This window comes from Calidris pugnax, unplaced genomic scaffold, assembly GCF_001431845.1.
Source record: "Calidris pugnax isolate Ruff unplaced genomic scaffold, ASM143184v1 scaffold188, whole genome shotgun sequence".
Classification (NCBI taxonomy): Eukaryota; Metazoa; Chordata; class Aves; order Charadriiformes; family Scolopacidae; genus Calidris; species Calidris pugnax.
Genome location: NW_015091257.1, coordinates 2,870,732 through 2,887,906, shown reverse-complemented (window position 1 = coordinate 2,887,906; position 17,175 = coordinate 2,870,732). Strand labels below are relative to the sequence as shown.

General features: G+C 36.3%; 1 protein-coding gene across 3 annotated transcripts in view; it reads left to right on the top strand.

Annotated features, from left to right (window-relative positions):
• The window catches only part of HERC2 (HECT and RLD domain containing E3 ubiquitin protein ligase 2), a 115,092-nt gene that overhangs the window by 78,733 nt on the left and 19,184 nt on the right, over window positions 1-17,175 (top strand). For 2 of the 3 annotated variants that reach the window (XM_014960244.1, XM_014960245.1), the window contains exons 60-79: window positions 801-978; window positions 1,435-1,516; window positions 1,599-1,770; window positions 2,738-2,882; window positions 3,590-3,815; window positions 4,705-4,876; window positions 5,426-5,612; window positions 6,254-6,394; window positions 6,771-6,962; window positions 8,431-8,584; window positions 9,269-9,376; window positions 10,516-10,647; window positions 11,074-11,232; window positions 11,324-11,442; window positions 11,820-11,945; window positions 12,828-12,983; window positions 13,131-13,246; window positions 13,458-13,656; window positions 14,964-15,178; window positions 15,957-16,134. In XM_014960244.1, the coding sequence (XP_014815730.1) occupies window positions 801-978; window positions 1,435-1,516; window positions 1,599-1,770; window positions 2,738-2,882; window positions 3,590-3,815; window positions 4,705-4,876; window positions 5,426-5,612; window positions 6,254-6,394; window positions 6,771-6,962; window positions 8,431-8,584; window positions 9,269-9,376; window positions 10,516-10,647; window positions 11,074-11,232; window positions 11,324-11,442; window positions 11,820-11,945; window positions 12,828-12,983; window positions 13,131-13,246; window positions 13,458-13,656; window positions 14,964-15,178; window positions 15,957-16,134 (3,157 nt within the window). The remainder of the gene's footprint in view (window positions 1-800; window positions 979-1,434; window positions 1,517-1,598; window positions 1,771-2,737; window positions 2,883-3,589; window positions 3,816-4,704; window positions 4,877-5,425; window positions 5,613-6,253; window positions 6,395-6,770; window positions 6,963-8,430; window positions 8,585-9,268; window positions 9,377-10,515; window positions 10,648-11,073; window positions 11,233-11,323; window positions 11,443-11,819; window positions 11,946-12,827; window positions 12,984-13,130; window positions 13,247-13,457; window positions 13,657-14,963; window positions 15,179-15,956; window positions 16,135-17,175) is intronic. The other variant, XM_014960246.1, reaches the window with a different exon arrangement.

Here is a 17,175-nt window from a genome sequence, read left to right as displayed (position 1 = left end):
GTTTTGAAGTCCTGCTCAGAACACATAAAAAATTACAGTGCCCAACTTTGATGGGTAATATATAACAACAAATAAAAGTTTATTTGGGTATGTGTATTGGATCTATGAAAAAGAAAGTCCACATTAGAGCTGTATTGCTGTTTATTGTTCCACTGCCTCATGTTTTCTGTAATTTTATTGAAAGTGAGACTTGGAACTCTTGGGCGGTTCATCGGAACAAATTTTCCAGAGGCCATGCATAATTTTATAAAATCTTAATAGTGGCTCTGATACACAGTGAATATTAGAAAAGCTTGAGTTGAAACTTTTCCCTGAATTCAGAAACTATTGTAACTATATAAATAGTAAATGTTTCCTGTACTCTCATAGAAGCCTAACAGTAAATTCCCATTCTAATTTCTCTCGTAAAAAGTGAAATTGGGATGGGAGTGTCACCTCTTAATTTTACTATCTGGCTCTGTGTCCACAAGGTGGAGAAATAATTCTAACAAATCACTCAACTTTGGGCAATGACAGAATATCAGTTTTCACTTTGTACTCTATATTTTTTAATTGATTCATCACTTAAGCTTTGTCACCTAAGTTTTGCAGTGTATATTTCTTTAAATAAACTTTGAAATACATTAAAATTGTATAAGCTTTGATTTATGGTACTACTAAAGAGTACATCTTGGAGTCATAATGTGCATCTTATTTTATCTTTAGGTTACTGTTAGTTATTAGACAAAATTTTTTGGATTCTGGAGGTTGGAAAACTCTTTCATAATTAACGTAATGAATTCTTTACTCATTTTCTCTAGGAACTGTGATAAACCCAGGTTGATAGAAGCGTTGAAAACCAAACGCATCCGTGATATCGCTTGTGGCAGTTCCCACAGTGCTGCCATTACCTCCAGTGGGGAACTGTACACGTGGGGTCTGGGAGAATACGGAAGGCTAGGGCATGGAGATAATACCACACAGCTGAAGCCTAAGATGGTAAAAGAAATGTTTCTTGTCTCTGATGAAATGCAAATGTGTATGTTTGTTTAAGAAATGACAAAATGAAGTGAAAGTAAAGTCCAAAACCATGAAAGCAGTATGAAGACTTAATTTTGGAGTGGTCTAAATGAGGTTTTGGTACATGTACCTCTTATAACAGGCAAGCTATTTCAGAAAGGCTAAAAAGATCCAGTTTCTTTCTTGGGAGGTGATGTGGAATGGCTAGTGCTGTTTTGAACATTGCTGTCCTGCATCTATTCTGATTCGTAGCTGTAAGCTACTACAGTCATTGAGCGATACTGGATCCTGAGTGAATGAGCCTTGATAATCCTTTGCTAAACGGCATGCTCAGGCTGGACACCATGATGAGCAGTCATAATAACTTGGAAATGTCTGTAGGGTTTTAAAACAGAATTTCTCTGAAACATCTTGCTTACATTTTCTGTTTTGTAGGTTAAAGTGCTACTTGGCCACAGAGTCATTCAGGTGGCTTGTGGAAGCAGAGACGCTCAGACTCTTGCGCTGACAGATGAAGGTAGGAATGTCTTGTTCCAGAAGCTTTCTAGTGCATGGGAATACCGTGATCATTGTTTGACGTGCGGTTTTGTGTTTGTTAGGTTTGGTATTTTCTTGGGGTGATGGCGATTTTGGAAAACTGGGACGGGGAGGAAGTGAAGGATGCAACATTCCTCAGAACATTGAAAGACTGAACGGCCAAGGCGTTTGTCAGATTGAGTGTGGTGCACAGTTCTCATTGGCACTGACCAAGTCAGGAGTGGTATGGACATGGTATGTTACATTTGCCAGAAAGTATTAACAAAGCAATTACAAAGGATGTGTTGTATCTATTTGCTGTTTGACTGTCTGTGCCTTATCTGTGTGCTTTGCCCTTTTAATTGGGAGCTCTTTGAGACAAGCTGTGATGAGTTCAATTACTTTAACGCTGTGTCTTGTAGCATGCTCAGTTGTGTGTTGTGCTCTGTTAGGATGCCTAGGTCTTAATGAATTAGTGGTGGAAGGGGAAGATCATTTGCTCTTTTGAGAGCAATGGAGCATGTAAAGGAATGTTAATTTGAGTCTTCAGAGTGGAATGGGGAAAAAAAGAACCTGAGAATTAGTTTGGAGTAAGTAGCCTACAGCTAAAGCAGAGACTTAAAGAGTCAGGATGTAGCAGAGTAGAGTAAGGAAGTAAGCTGAAGTTCAAAGCAGATGCGAAGAACTTCTTGGAAACGCAGAATCTTTGCGGAGCTCACTGTTGCTCAGAAGGCCACTGAGTTGTCAGTAAAGGTGTACAGAGGCTTGAGAACCTATATTGAGGCTTGCAACAGCGTGAACTCAATTCTGAAAAATGTTATTTCCTGTATGTTTTTTCATGTATGTATACTTGTCAAAGGGGCTGTTATTGTTAGGTTTATCCTCAGTAGTATAAATCTATTAAGACATATCAGTTTCATAAGTATTTATAATTGCCGTGTTTCTGCAACAGAGGAAATCCAGTGTAATCAGAGTTGCACTACATACAAAAAACAGTCATAATGATGCCTGCTCTATACTGAGGTGGAAAGTTACAGAGTCATAGAACTGCAGTTATCCTCATTTTTATGCCTTTGTAGTTCGGATTTGAAGAATTTTCTAGTTGGTGCTTGTGTTTATTCCCAGTGATAAATGAAGAATTTAGATTTGGGAAGCTGCGTTGACACAGTAACGTGTAAACAATATATATTGTTTTAAATTTTACGTTTGCTGTCTCTTGCAGGGGTAAGGGTGACTACTTCAGGCTGGGCCATGGCACAGATGTACATGTACGAAAGCCACAAGTTGTGGAAGGACTGAGGGGTAAAAAGATTGTGCACGTGGCTGTGGGCGCACTCCATTGTCTAGCGGTTACTGACACTGGACAGGTACGTTGTGCATCACCCTTCTTTGCCCTTTATCCTTGACCCAGAAAGGAACAAGCTAACCTGCAGAGGAAGAGTGTAATAGCATCAGTGCTTATTAAATGTAATAAAAATTTCTAATTATATTTATTTGCTTAGTAAAGTCCTGAATAAATATAACCATGATTGTAATTTAAAATAGACTAACTTTCATATTATTATGGAGTTTAAATGTTGTTGTAGTAGCTTTTGTAATATTTTCCTAGTTTGTGTATTAGCTCATCATCAGCTTCTCACTGTTGAAATGCAGAAGCAGTCATCGTGTTCTGGACAGATTTTTCTACTGTGATCCAGCACTATTGTTATCATAGTATTGATTCAGATCCCCAGTGTAACTACTATGCAACTAATTCTTCTAACTTCCTGTTCACTGTTAACATTGAATAATTTATGAATTGATGGATGATTTATGAATTGGTGATAATTTATGACTCATCTGATGAAGTGCTGCTTGGATTTTTTTTCTTTTACTATAAGATAATGCCTGCATTACTTAATGGGGCACAGTGGGGGGGGAGGCACGAGTGATGGCAATAGGTTCTCTAAAGTGTTCTAGATTAATAATGCAAATCACTAATATTCCTCTGTAGGATTTTTTAAGAAAACAATAAAATGAGTCTAAATGAGACAACCAGTGAAGCAAAGTAATATGTGGAACTGTTTATTGGCAGGTTTATGCTTGGGGTGACAATGACCACGGGCAGCAAGGCAATGGAACTACGACAGTCAATAGAAAGCCCACTCTTGTCCAGGGCTTGGAAGGCCAGAAAATCACACGAGTTGCTTGTGGCTCTTCCCATAGTGTAGCATGGACAACAGTGGATGTAGCTACACCATCTGTTCATGAACCAGTACTTTTCCAGACAGCGAGGGACCCTTTAGGTGCTTCTTATCTTGGTTGGTATTTATTGCCTTACGTTGTTGGTATTTTTATGCCGTTGGAGAGTTACTTGTGTTAATAGGTGATAGAATAAGGCAAAAAGAAAACTACCTTTTCGAAAAACACTACAAAACAACAAAACCCATACACACCTCTTAAAAAAAACCCCAACAAAATCCCTTCCTGACATTAGAAGTTGTAAAGGGCTTGTTCAGAAGTAGCATTAGTTTCAACTTTGGCTGTTCTTCAGGAAATGAAAATGCAACATGCTTTATCAAATGCCCCAAAGACTTTGTCTTTAATGTGGGGTGGAGCTTTATGGAGGTAACAGTAGATGGATGCTACTGCAATATTCTTCATCTTACATGTTACCTCTTGCTATAATTCTTGATGCTACTTTTACCATTTGCTTCTAAGGTAAGTGACTTAAGAATTAGGAAAGCAAACCAGCAATATTTTGTGTTGAATATAAAAGCACCAAATATTTTGCTGATAAAGGTATTTCATGAACAAGGCAACGTGTTTAAGAAAGAGCAAGAACTACATGTATAGAGTATTTGATTAGTATTTTTAAGAGTACCCAATAAATATTCAAGCTATTTAGAGAAATTTCTGTGTAAGTAAAACCTGTTTTAGATGCTGATCACCAAATATTTATATCTGTATTACCTTAGTTTTCATGAGTAAGAAACAAGGTGGAACACTGTTTTATCAAAGTTCTTGCTGCAAAGCCTCAGTATTGCCTTTAATGTTTTAACTATAGACACTGCAGCTTAACAATCTACTGTAGAGTTAGTTTCACAGTTGTCTTTCTGACTTGACAAGTAATCAGATAAATCAGTTCCAGTTATGCATTACACCGTTAAAAAATGCTCAGCACTTTTTTTTTTTTCTCCCTCACTCCAGGTGTTCCTTCAGATGCAGATTCTTCTGCTGCCAGTAACAAAATCAGTGGGGCAAACAGTTCCAAGCCGAATCGTCCTTCCCTTGCTAAGATTCTCCTGTCGCTTGATGGGAACGTCGCCAAGCAGCAGGCATTATCTCATATACTGATGGCATTACAAATCATGTATGCCAGGTAGGCATGCAAACATTCTTGTCTTTTGCAGAGCAAAAGGTAGCGTACCTTACCATTTATTAGGGTCTCTTGGGTCAGGTATAAATTATTTCACAAGTTTGGACTCCTTGGTTTAGGCCTAAGCTTCATTTAAATTTTCTTTTGATGTTGATGTTAGCTTTATGCTGTTATATTTTCTTTACAATAAGAAGCTCCCAGTGCCTGGAGAAAAACAATATTTATGTAGGAATGTTGAAGTAAATCATGATAGATGTTGTGGAGGAGGCAGTAGGGGGCAGAGTGGAAAGAAAATAAAACTTCATAGTTCCCTCCTTATTGTTGGTAGAGAAGAGAGTATTTGCTCTAAAGTTTATAAAGAGGAACTTGCTTGCAATAGTGGCCTTAAAAACAATATTTAAGCATCATGCCCAAAGGAGAATAGCGATACACTACTCTGTAAATTCCAGAGTTTGGACACCTTTCCTTATTTTATTAAGATAATATAATTTTTTCTAAATTCAGCAAGGCAGTATAATTTGGTCTATGTTAATCTATCCTAAATGATTTCAGGGATGCAGTTGTTGGAGCATTGATGCCTGCAAGTATGATTGCACCAGTAGAATGTCCCTCTTCATCGCCAGCCCCGCCATCAGATGCTACTTCTACGGGAAGCCCTGCAAATGGAGATGAATGCACACTTGTAGGAGATATGGAAGAGAGGCTGAGCCCAAACCCATGGCAGGACAGGAGAGGGGAGGTGAAGTGTCAAATGAATATTTTCAACAGCATTTAACACTAAAGCTGAAAAAAATTGTCCTGTTCAGTTTGATAACAGCAGACATTAAACAGCTCTGTTGTGTTCAGATTTTTGGAGTGGGTTCTCTACATATGTCAGATTTGGAAAACCTAAAATTTTAATGTGAAATCAGCTTAGAACTTTCAGAATGCACTGTGTCGTTTAAATGTGGTTGTGATGATTTTTAGTAGTATTTTAGAGTTAGCATGAAAATATTAATGGTTTATGCAGGTATCAAATTCATTTTACAGGAGTGATCTTCAAAAAAAAAAAAGAGTCAAGACTAAGAAAATTTTTGACAATTATTTAATGAAATATAATTGTAAACTAATATGAACTAATGTAGACAGGAGGGCCCTCATGTTTTATTACATGTTTTTGTAGCAGTTGGCATTGAGAGGGGTGTTGGTTGGTTTGCCATGCTAGGAACATAAAATAGAGAAGCTAAAAATATAGGGAGTGAATCTGTTGGTTTTGAATTCATGGCTATTTTAAAATTGCTGCTGTCTTTGAACATAAGCCCTTCTAATAAATAAGTAGGTTCTTAAAAGTTTTACAGTATCTTGTTGCAGCTTTTGTTAGTTCTTATTTGTTTTGGCTAGGTTGTGTCTTCAGAGGATGCTGTGACACCATCTGCTGTAACGCCCTCAGCTGCTGCTGCTTCTTCCCGTCCTTTCATTCCAGTGACAGATGATCCTGGAGCTGCCAGTATTATTGCCGAAACCATGACAAAAACCAAAGAGGTAATACTGTTAATACCTTCCTTAAAACTTAAGTCCTCACTGTGCTTTCATCAAGCAATTTTGCTTTTTTTGTGCTTTTAAAGTTACTTTATAAAAAGGGCTCATTTTAAAAATCTGTCCAAAGATAGAAGGATGTTTTTGTTGGGTGTTTTTTTTTTTTTTAATTTTGGCCAAAGTTAGAACAGGTTAGTTTTGGGAAGGCTTTTTCACTTGAGAAATGGGTTTAGGAGTAGGTTAATTTTGGGGCCGTATGATCCCAGATTGATGAATTGTTTTAAATTACCTTTAAACTTCTTCAAACAAGTTGAGTTGTTTGGATTCGGTGATACACTTCTTTCATCTTCGCTGCCTAATATTTCTGCAACTTGTTTTGTAGGATGTAGAAAGTCAAAGTAAAGTGTCTGGCCCGGAACCGCAGTACTTGGATGAGTTTACTAGTCTCTTAGTACCAGACGACACGCGAGTCATGGTCGACCTGCTAAAGCTTGCTGTGTCCAGCCGAGCAGGGGAAAAGGGAAAAGATGTTCTTTCGGCTGTGCTCTCTGGTATGGGCACAGCTTACCCACAGGTCAGATTCTGTTTCTGTTGTATTTTAACTATGGCCTTTTTATTAGTAGCTTACTTGAATATTTTCTTGTGTTGCAGTTCAACATACTGAGAAACTTACTAAACATGAAAATTTGAGTTGAGCTTAAATGCTTGTGAACCTTAGTGATTTTAATAAAAGTATTACGTGAATATATGCATGTGCTACAAATGTCAGTAATACGCTCTTTTCTCAATTTGTCATGCTGCAATTGGACACTAAATTAGAAGCTTAATGAACTGTATTTATGTGCTGGACAAGTGACTGTGGTTATTGAAATGAAGTGGAATTAACCAAGCCCTGTTTCCTGGATCTGTGGAATGATAGTTTAAAAAAATTCCGTCTTGGTTTTTGTCTTGCATCTGAGTTTATTTCTCAGTTTGCAGTCATTATTGCTAGCTGAAAATGCTGTTAATCTATTGTTAATGATAGAGTAATTCTTCTTCAATTTTAAGATAACATTTGATGCACTGAAGATTCTAACCATTTAGTATCCATGAATGTGGGGTTGTTTTTTTTTTTTGGAACAACTGACAAACAGAATTAATAAATGCTGTAATATTGGATACCAGCAGCTGTATGAAAGAATGTAACAAATCATAAAATATTTGTAGAATATCTGCTTACCGTAATGAACTGAAAGTTGTTTAATGTTTCTCATATTCAAATTCAAACTCAAATTCAAATATTTTTTTTTTCTAATGAATAACAATGCATTTCTTTTAAGATGTTCATATGATGTTAATTTATGCCTTTGCTCTGCTCAGACACTGGTTTGAAACATCAGAAGTGATTATGCAAAGCTGATTTTTTGTATTCTTTTATTAAACTTGGCTTTGCTAACCAAAAAGATGAATAATGACTTTACTAAGAAGTATTCATTGAAGTGAGAGAAATTTTGTTTATTTATTAATGGTGTAAGTGACAAGACAGCTTCAGTCTTAAACAATGAAGTCTTATGGTATCTCTGTATTTGTGGGTGGGTTTTTTTGGTGGTTTATTTTTTTTAGCCTTGAGAGTCATATTTTTTTTTTAAAACCGCTCTTTAAAAATGAGTACTATCAGATTTTTCTCTCTAAACAGTGTTTTGCAATATTAGTTACTGGTTAAGTATTCACACCTTTCATTAATCTCTTGGCCTACGCTTTACAGTTTAGGTTTTACAGTTTGTTTTTTCTGTAAAGGAAAACAATTTTTTGCGTTGTCATTTACTTACTGGAAACTTACTTTGGCTTTTAGTTTTAGGAGTTTTTCTAGCTTTAACAGCACCAAAAAGTGTTTTTTGAATTAGTATGATGGTTGATGAATCAGAATTCAGAAAACCAGTGATTTATTTATTTGTTTATTTATTTATTTTAAGTTTGGAAAGAATAGTTGTTGGCATAGATTTCTTGGAGTAATCTTGGACTAACACATGCTTTTTATAAAGTGTATATTTTTCTTCTGTTAGGTTGCTGATATGTTGTTAGAGCTGTGTGTTACTGAACTAGAAGACGTGGCAACTGACTCACAAAGTGGTCGCCTCTCTTCACAACCAGTTGTGGTAGAAAGCAGCCATCCATACACTGATGACACATCTTCTAGTGGCACAGTTAAAATACCAGGTATAGATTTCTTAGAGTTAAATTTAGTTAATTTCAAGACTGCTTGCATAATTTCTTTCTTAGCTTGCAAAAATGTGTGTTGAACTTTCAAGCCATGTTATGCGTCTCATTACTATAATAAAGTATTTCTTAAAACACATACTGCATGAACTTCTCAATCCTGTGAAATACATGTTTTTGGGTTCACTGGCTGTGACTGGCTCTATCACTGCTGTTTTCTGTTCAGTTCTGAAGCTGAGAAGGACTGAGTCTTTTTCAGGGTCAGTAACTGAACCTGTCTTCTAGTCTTGAGCGTTAGGGAAATACTTTTTTTTGTTTTAACGCTGTCTTTTCATTTAGTGCTTCCTTCAGTATGTTATCTAGTACTTAACAAAAGGTACAGGCAACAAAGAGCTATTTGCCTTAACTGTAAATAGACATTTTTTGTCTGTTGTGACTTCAGTTTGGAATGTTCTGCCTGCTAGCCCCTACTCACAACGTAGCCCTTGCTACGTTGCAAGCCTTTCAAAGACCAGAAATTACAGACAAATAATGTCATTAAACCAAAGGAAGTCTTTTTTTTTATTAATGAATGCTATGGCTTCCAAACAACAGTGTTTGGTTTCATGTGGATTTCTAAAATAGTGCATTTGTTCGTGGTATTATTGCTCTGTAGAAATGTGTAAACTCTGTGTTACTGTTTAGGTGCTGAGGGACTGAGGGTAGAATTTGATCGCCAATGTTCTACAGAGCGGCGTCATGATCCACTCACCATAATGGATGGTGTCAACAGAATTGTTTCCGTCCGATCAGGTTATAAGAACTAGTGTTGTTCAAAAATGTCTTGTGTGATTTGCTGTTAAATGCTGAATTAAATGTATCTCTGCCTGTGACTGACTTATCTGGAGGGATATGCCAATAAAAAAAAAAAGAGGAAAAACTATGTAAATTGATACTCTGTTTTAAATCAAAAAAGATGTAGGATCTAGACACAGACATGTGAGAGTGATCTTGCATCTTTAAATATAGAGGATCTCTCAGAAGAGCATGGTGTTACGTTCTTCCTAAGAGCAGTTAGAGTGTAAAAAAAGCAGTGTTTAGCACCCCTGCCAACATGTGTGAGTTTATGTATAATAAAAGTACATTTTAACAAATCGGAACACAATTGGAAAAGGACACTTCTTTTTTTTAAGCTTTTTTTCTTTTTCAAGTAATACTTAGAGAAATTTGAGATTTCAAACAGTCAAGACAAATGCTCTTCTGCTGTCAAACGCCCAAAATAATATCTAGACTCTCTCTTTCTATTTTCTACTCTGGCCTATGTATGTGATACTACACATCTTTTATTCTATTACCTCTGATTTCCTTTTTAAGCAGTATTAAAAATACTCCTCTAAAATCTATTGCAAATTAATCTTATAAAATTTTACATTGAACTTACCCATAGATTGCATCACGTGTCTTTGTAGTTACTGCAAGTGCTTAACATTTTTGGACAGTCAGCTTTTACTATTGACCCATTTTTCCCCAAACTGTTTCAGATGCACATGTGTTTCATTATTGAGATATTTCTGATTGCATTCCTGGTTGGAAAAGGCTGTTAAGCTTAATTCAATCTATGTGTTGCTATATATTTCTGTAATATGAAAAGGATAATTTGAAAATAGGACAATAGATTTTAGTAAGATCTCATAATTGTCTTTTGAATGTGGTATTAGAAGTACCAAGGATAAGTGTTAGCAGTGCTAACTGAACTGTTTAAGACTTAAGTTTTGTTGATGCAATATCTTTATAGTGTTCACATGCTCCACATAGCTATTTCTGTTTTTCTTGAATGCCTTCATGTGGTGTTTATAATTGATAACCATGGAGGAAAGTTGCTATTGATGAGTAGCTTGTATGTTGGCTCAAGACATTATAGATTAATATGTTTATATTACCTGCTGTAACAGGTCGTGAGTGGTCAGACTGGTCTAGTGAATTGCGAATTCCAGGGGATGAACTAAAGTGGAAGTTCATCAGTGATGGCTCTGTGAATGGATGGGGATGGCGATTCACTGTTTACCCCATCATGCCAGCTGCAGGTAAGGTACCATGTATGATGTTTACAGAAGGGTGAGAGAGTAGATTTACTTGTGTGTCTTCTCCAGTTGCATTTATCGCATGATATTTATCTGCCAAAGGTCAAGAGTTCATTTACATTCATACTAAGAAAACATTTTCATTCATGCTTAGGAAACAATTTCAAGAAAGTCCTGAGAGATACATTTGTTCCATCTGAATTTTTTTTTTTTTTTTAATGCTTCTGTTTTGGAATTAGTTGAATTATGTCTTGAAAGAGCCTCTTTTTTCCAATCCCTTCAAAGGGAGTTGGAATGGACCAACTGAGATGCAGACTGGCACTCTAGACTGCTGTGTTTAGTCAGCTAAATCCTGCCTGTGTCTGTTCTTATTTCAGTCTGAGGACAAATCTTCCCCACCTTTTTGTTTTTGCTTTTTCTTCCTTGCAGGCCCTAAAGACCTTCTCTCAGATCGTTGCATTCTTTCATGTCCCTCAATGGATTTGGTTACGTGTTTGTTGGATTTTCGCCTAAATTTTGCTTCCAATAGGAGTATAGTTCCTCGCTTGGCAGCTTCTCTGGCAGCTTGTGCTCAACTGAGTGCGTTAGGTAGGTGTAGCCTTAAAATTAATCCTGTTTGTTTAAAGTTAAAATTATTGATTTAAGTAACTATGTTCTTTGTGTGCTAATCTTTCCTTAGCTGCTGGGCACAGAATGTGGGCCTTGCAGAGGCTACGGAAACTGCTCACAACAGAGTTTGGCCAGTCTATTAACATCAACCGGATTCTGGGGGATAATGATGGAGAAACACGAGCTTTGGTAAGAAGGCAGTGATGCTCTCCTCTTCACATTTTTCACATTAAGATGTATGCAAAGCATTAAAGTGAGAACCCTGATGTACTTTTTTTTTTTGTTAATGGCAAAATAAGAAGTGTACAAATTCTGGCACAGGTTTGCAAATTCGTAAAGGTACTCCATTTTAGAAAAAAAAATGGCTAATCCAACACTGTATAGACATGGTATCAGAATTGCCAAAAAGTGGTAGGAATACTTTTGTATTAGGAAACGGATGGAAGTAATACTTCACATAGCTAACTGTAGTTTGGGAAGTTAGTAATATTTTGTCATAGTTATCTAAATAATATTTTTGTAATACATGCAGTAAGACTAACTTTCTAGTTCTGTGGTTTCTCTAGAGTTTCACAGGGAGTGCTTTAGCTGCCTTGGTTAAAGGTCTTCCAGAAGCTTTGCAGCGACAGTTTGACTATGAAGACCCCATTGTGAGAGGTGGCAAACAATTGCTCCACAGCCCTTTCTTTAAGGTAACATGTTACAATCAGTAAAGAATTCATTGGTATAGTTCTGGACTTTTTTGTGAGACTTGGTAAGCTCACCTAGTCCTATATCAGAAACACTTTTTGACAAAAATCAGAATACTGCTTTGAAAAAGAGAATCATCTATACAAATACAGAATAAGGATTACCTAGCTAGGCAGAGGTGGGTAGATGATAAGAAAAATATCTTGAAAGTACAGTAGATACACATTTTGATAGGTAATTTCCAAGTTCTCCTAATGGGAGTGTTGTATATATTTATTTATTTATTTATATACTCTAAAGGTCTTATTTACATCTAGTTGGAAAAGTAAGAATGCCTTAAAAGGAAGGCTATTCAGCTTTGAACCCTGTACTTTAAAGTAAAAACAAACAAGCTGAGGAAGTCTAGAGATTAGGGACAAGAATAAAAGGCTGAAAAACTGTCCCATGTAGTAAAAGTTAAACTAAGAGGACCTATCTATCCTAAGGAAAGTAAAATTGATTGGAAATTCAGTTAAATTGAAAATCGATTGAAAATTGATTCAATTGCAAGAAGACAACTTACTTTAGAAACAGAAGATAAAAAATTCAGCACATGATATTTGATATAGAAAAGTTAATTCATCTGGTGTGTTTTTCATAGGGGGGTTGTGAAAATTTCTGGATTGAAAGAGGAAATTAGATACATAACCATGTGAGATAGTGTGGGTACTCTTGATGCTGCCCCATCAATGAGGATAATGAAGATGCTCTTAATTTCCTTTGCGCTTTACTTTGAGGCTGTGTTCGGGCTCTACTGGTCTATGAGCTGTTCAGCTGCATCAAATGCATATTATTTTTTTACACATTTTTGTTACAACTCTAAAATGTTTTTTGATGGTCTGCAGGTGCTGGTGGCTCTTGCTTGTGATCTAGAGTTGGACACTCTCCCTTGCTGTGCAGAGACGCACAAGTGGGCCTGGTTCAGGAGATACTGTATGGCATCCAGGGTTGCAGTGGCTCTTGATAAAAGGACACCATTACCTCGTCTTTTCCTTGATGAGGTACTGCAGGAATATTTTAAATTGTTCATGGAACACATGAAAGTGTTTAATTTAAAAAGATATTCTGAGTTTGAAGCATTTTATGCCAACTGTTGTATGAGTAACTGATAGTTTGAATAATGTTGTTTAATCCAAAATATTTTTCAGGTGGCAAAGAAAATCCGAGAATTAATGGCAGATAATGAAAATATGGATGTTCTTCATGAGTGCCATGATGTCTTCAAGAGAGAACAGGATGAACAGCTTGTCCAGTGGATGAATAGGTTATTTCTTTCAGCTGTTATTGGTTTAGTCTTGTGATGCTTTGTTGTTGTACAATGATAAACCGCACTTTTTTGTGACTTCTTTTAAAATATAATTTAAAATTTTGTTTATTTAGTCTTGTGATGCTTTGTTGTTGTACAATGAAAAACCACACTTTTTTGTGACTTATTTTAAAATATAATTTACAATTTTGTTCTGAATTTTCTGCAGACGACCTGATGATTGGACACTTTCAGCTGGAGGCAGTGGAACTATTTATGGTTGGGGTCATAATCACAGAGGACAACTTGGTGGGATCGAAGGGGCAAAAGTCAAAGTCCCAACTCCATGTGAAGCTCTTGCTACCCTTAGACCAGTGCAGTTAATTGGTGGTGAACAGACCCTGTTTGCAGTGACTGCTGATGGGAAGGTAAGGATGCAACAAATGATTGCTTGTCAGAGTGCCTTGAAATCGGTTTGCCTAAGTAAAAAATAATGTGTCTAGCACAGATTTTTTTAAAAAAATTAATTATTTTTTTAAAGAAACTGGGCTGTACCATTTCCACCAGTGCAATCTTAGGAATTCAGTGTATTGGGAAGGTAAGGATGCAACAAATGATTGCTCGTCAGAGTGCCTTGAAATCAGTTTGCCTAAGTAAAAAATAATGTGCCTAGCACAGATTATTTTTTTTTTTTAATTAATTATTTTTTTTAAGAAACTGGGCTGTACCATTTCTACCAGTGCAATCTTAGGAATTCAGTGTACTATAGCATTAAATGCATGAAAAAAGGTATGTATCTTAGTTCTCGATTCAAATTTTGGAAAACAAAGCTGAATACAAGTAATGTGCTCACAGTGTCACATAAAACAGGACAGACAGTAAAATGTGTTGGTAATTGTGTCTCTCTGACAGGGGGAGAGGTGTAATTGAAGTCTGAGATTGTTCACGATTGGCTAAATGCCTGTAAGTTAGACATAGCAGGATCTAATGAGCTGATGTGAGCATCCTGAGTGAGTGCACCATGCAGAGATTTAGTGTAAGGTGTAGGAGAAAAAGATAAGTTCACGAATTTGAAGTCTTCATTTTGATACAGACGGCAGCTTTTTGTTAAGGATGTGAGTGAGAATTTTATGTTATCTGTAATGTTGTGTAGCAGTTATGTTAACCTAGTGAGATGCTGTAATGATTCTGTCACCAGTAGTCAGTAGTTAATGATTCACAGACGGAGAAGGGACAGATTAATGACGTTGCTTGACATCATTCTGTTGAGAGAAATTACTTTCAGATAGAGAAAAAGAGAGTGTAAAGCAGTACTTAAAACTGTATTTATGGGGTGGGAGGGGAAAAAGTGACTGTGTTTAGATATGTATATTCCACAGAAAGAAAACAAACTGCTGCTTGAAAGAGACTTACAGGTGATTTTGTAATGTTATCACACAAAGCTGTGGTTTCTTCATCCATTTACAAAATCAGCCTTAGGATTTAAAATGAAATCCATTAAAGCAGTGACAGTTCATGTTGATTTAAATATAACCATATTTTCACATTTTTTTGTGAAATATCTCAACATATTTCTTGTTTTCCAGAAAAAGGTATAAAGGCATGTAAGAAACTGTTCTTTCAGGCTTTCCTTTAACTGTATTCTAGTTCACATTCATAAAGAACTCTTCTCTACAACTCTAGTGGATGCTCTTCAAGGGGAAAACATAATTAAATTTTGTTCTTAATTTTAAAGCTGTATGCCACTGGATATGGAGCAGGTGGTAGGCTTGGAATTGGAGGAACAGAGTCAGTTTCTACTCCAACTTTACTGGAATCCATTCAACATGTGTTTATAAAGAAAGTTGCAGTGAACTCAGGAGGAAAGCACTGTTTGGCGTTGTCTTCTGAGGGAGAAGTTTATTCCTGGGGTGAAGCAGAAGATGGTAAACTTGGTCATGGGAACCGAAGGTAAGTAATGCTTTGAAATGTTATTTTTAAAAACTATTAATGGATGCTTATTATAGTTGCTATGTATTTGAAGTGTTTTATGAGTACTGCTTATATGTAGAAGTCAGTTTAAAGTAGTGATGTAGTGGTACAGTGGAAATGTATGTTTTTAAATTGGAGAACCACAAAAGAGTTTTCAGATAAAGTTACTCTGATTTCTGTGGTTAGATACTGAGTTCTAACACATCTGTGGATGCCAAAGTCCAGTGCCTTTCCTTTGGGATCTATCTTGTAGGTATCTGAAACTTCAAGGCACTTTGGAGAGCAAAATTCCGATTCTGCTTCTGATCTCCAGATGTATTGTTGCCTACTTTAAAGGAGAAGTTCTGTTATTTTAGAGATAACAATGTTCTGATCCAAAAAGAAAAAGGAATGCTGAAGTCCATGGGGGGGCAACAGTACATTTTATGCTAGAAATTTTTGATAATGTATTTTAAATTGATTGATTTTCCAGGGTAGGTGCTTAGCTTTGACTAGGTTTTAATGAAAGTGATTTTGTAGTTTCAGCTTACCTGTAATGCTGTAGTATAATATATGGTAAAATACTTCTAGCTTTTCTAGGCCTCTAAAAATATTTCTGAATGACTAATTAAACATAAATCTTTAGGACATTAAACTGGAGTGAAAGCAAATAGTTCTTTTAGGTGTCCTCATACTCATTTTAAAAACCTCTCTGCATACATTGGTAAACACGAACGGTCTATTCTGAAAGTTTTGTCAAGACATGTTTTTATTTCAGCCCTTGTGATCGTCCTCGTGTGATTGAATCCCTGAGAGGCATTGAAGTGGTTGACATTGCGGCTGGGGGAGCACACAGCGCGTGTATTACAGCTGCAGGGGACCTTTTTACCTGGGGGAAAGGAAGATATGGGCGCCTTGGGCATGGAGATAGTGAGGACCAGCTAAAACCTAAACTGGTAAGAAAGGGAGTTCTCTACAGCCTTAGTCAGGTTCTTTCTAATGTCTAGCTTTTTGCATTTCTGCATGCAAAGAATGAAAGGGCAAAATGTTGGCATGTACTTGTAAGAAATGAACAGTTGCTTTAGAAAACGGAAATGGATTGGAAGAATAAAGTGAAAGTGAAGCTGCAAAACTTTGCTAGAGGCCACTAAACCACCTTATAAGGAATTTTTTTTAGAGAAGACTTAAAGAATACTCCAAATCAAACACTCCACCCCCTAGTAAGTAAATTCCACCCCTTCGCAGGAGTAGTTTGTACTGAAAGTAACAAGTGAGATCTCCTTGTCTACTGGGTCCCCTCATTGTTTACTTCCTGGAAAATCTACCAGTGATTATGGTGATAGCCACTTAGTCACTTTCAGACTGCTTTTTTCCTAACATAATGATTATACTCTTAATTCTCATGATGGCATACTGAGATGTTAGTGAAATATATACTAACATAATGAGAATTTAACCCAAGTAATTATGAAGTATTTAATTACTATTTGCTAAAGAAATTTGAGTTAAGCAATTGATGAAGATGATACCTGTTTCCATTTGATTCTTAAGTGGTAAATTTGAGAACTTAAACAGTATTTGGTATAGGAAGATTGAGTGTGTTGATTAGCTGACGAGTTGTAATTCAGACCGTCATACTCCTGTGAAATACACTGTAAGAGCTTCAAGTCAGAATAGTGGTATTAAGAAAATTTGCCCTGCCTTTGAAATGAGAGTTCATTTTTCTACCCATGTTCTCTTGCTGAAAATACAGGAAGGAATAAGATTACGTTAGTTGAATCAAACTGATTTTTAGTTTGTCATTTTTATTCATAACTCTGTGCATATATTTCTATTTACACAAGCATTAACTTTTTCAGTGCTTGAATTTGTGGGTTGAGGTATTGTACATTCTTAGTCTGCTTTGGGACCCTATCACCTGTATCCACCTGTATCCACCTGCCCCCCAAAAAGCAAGGTCTATCCACCATTTCTATACATCTTTATACATCTTTACC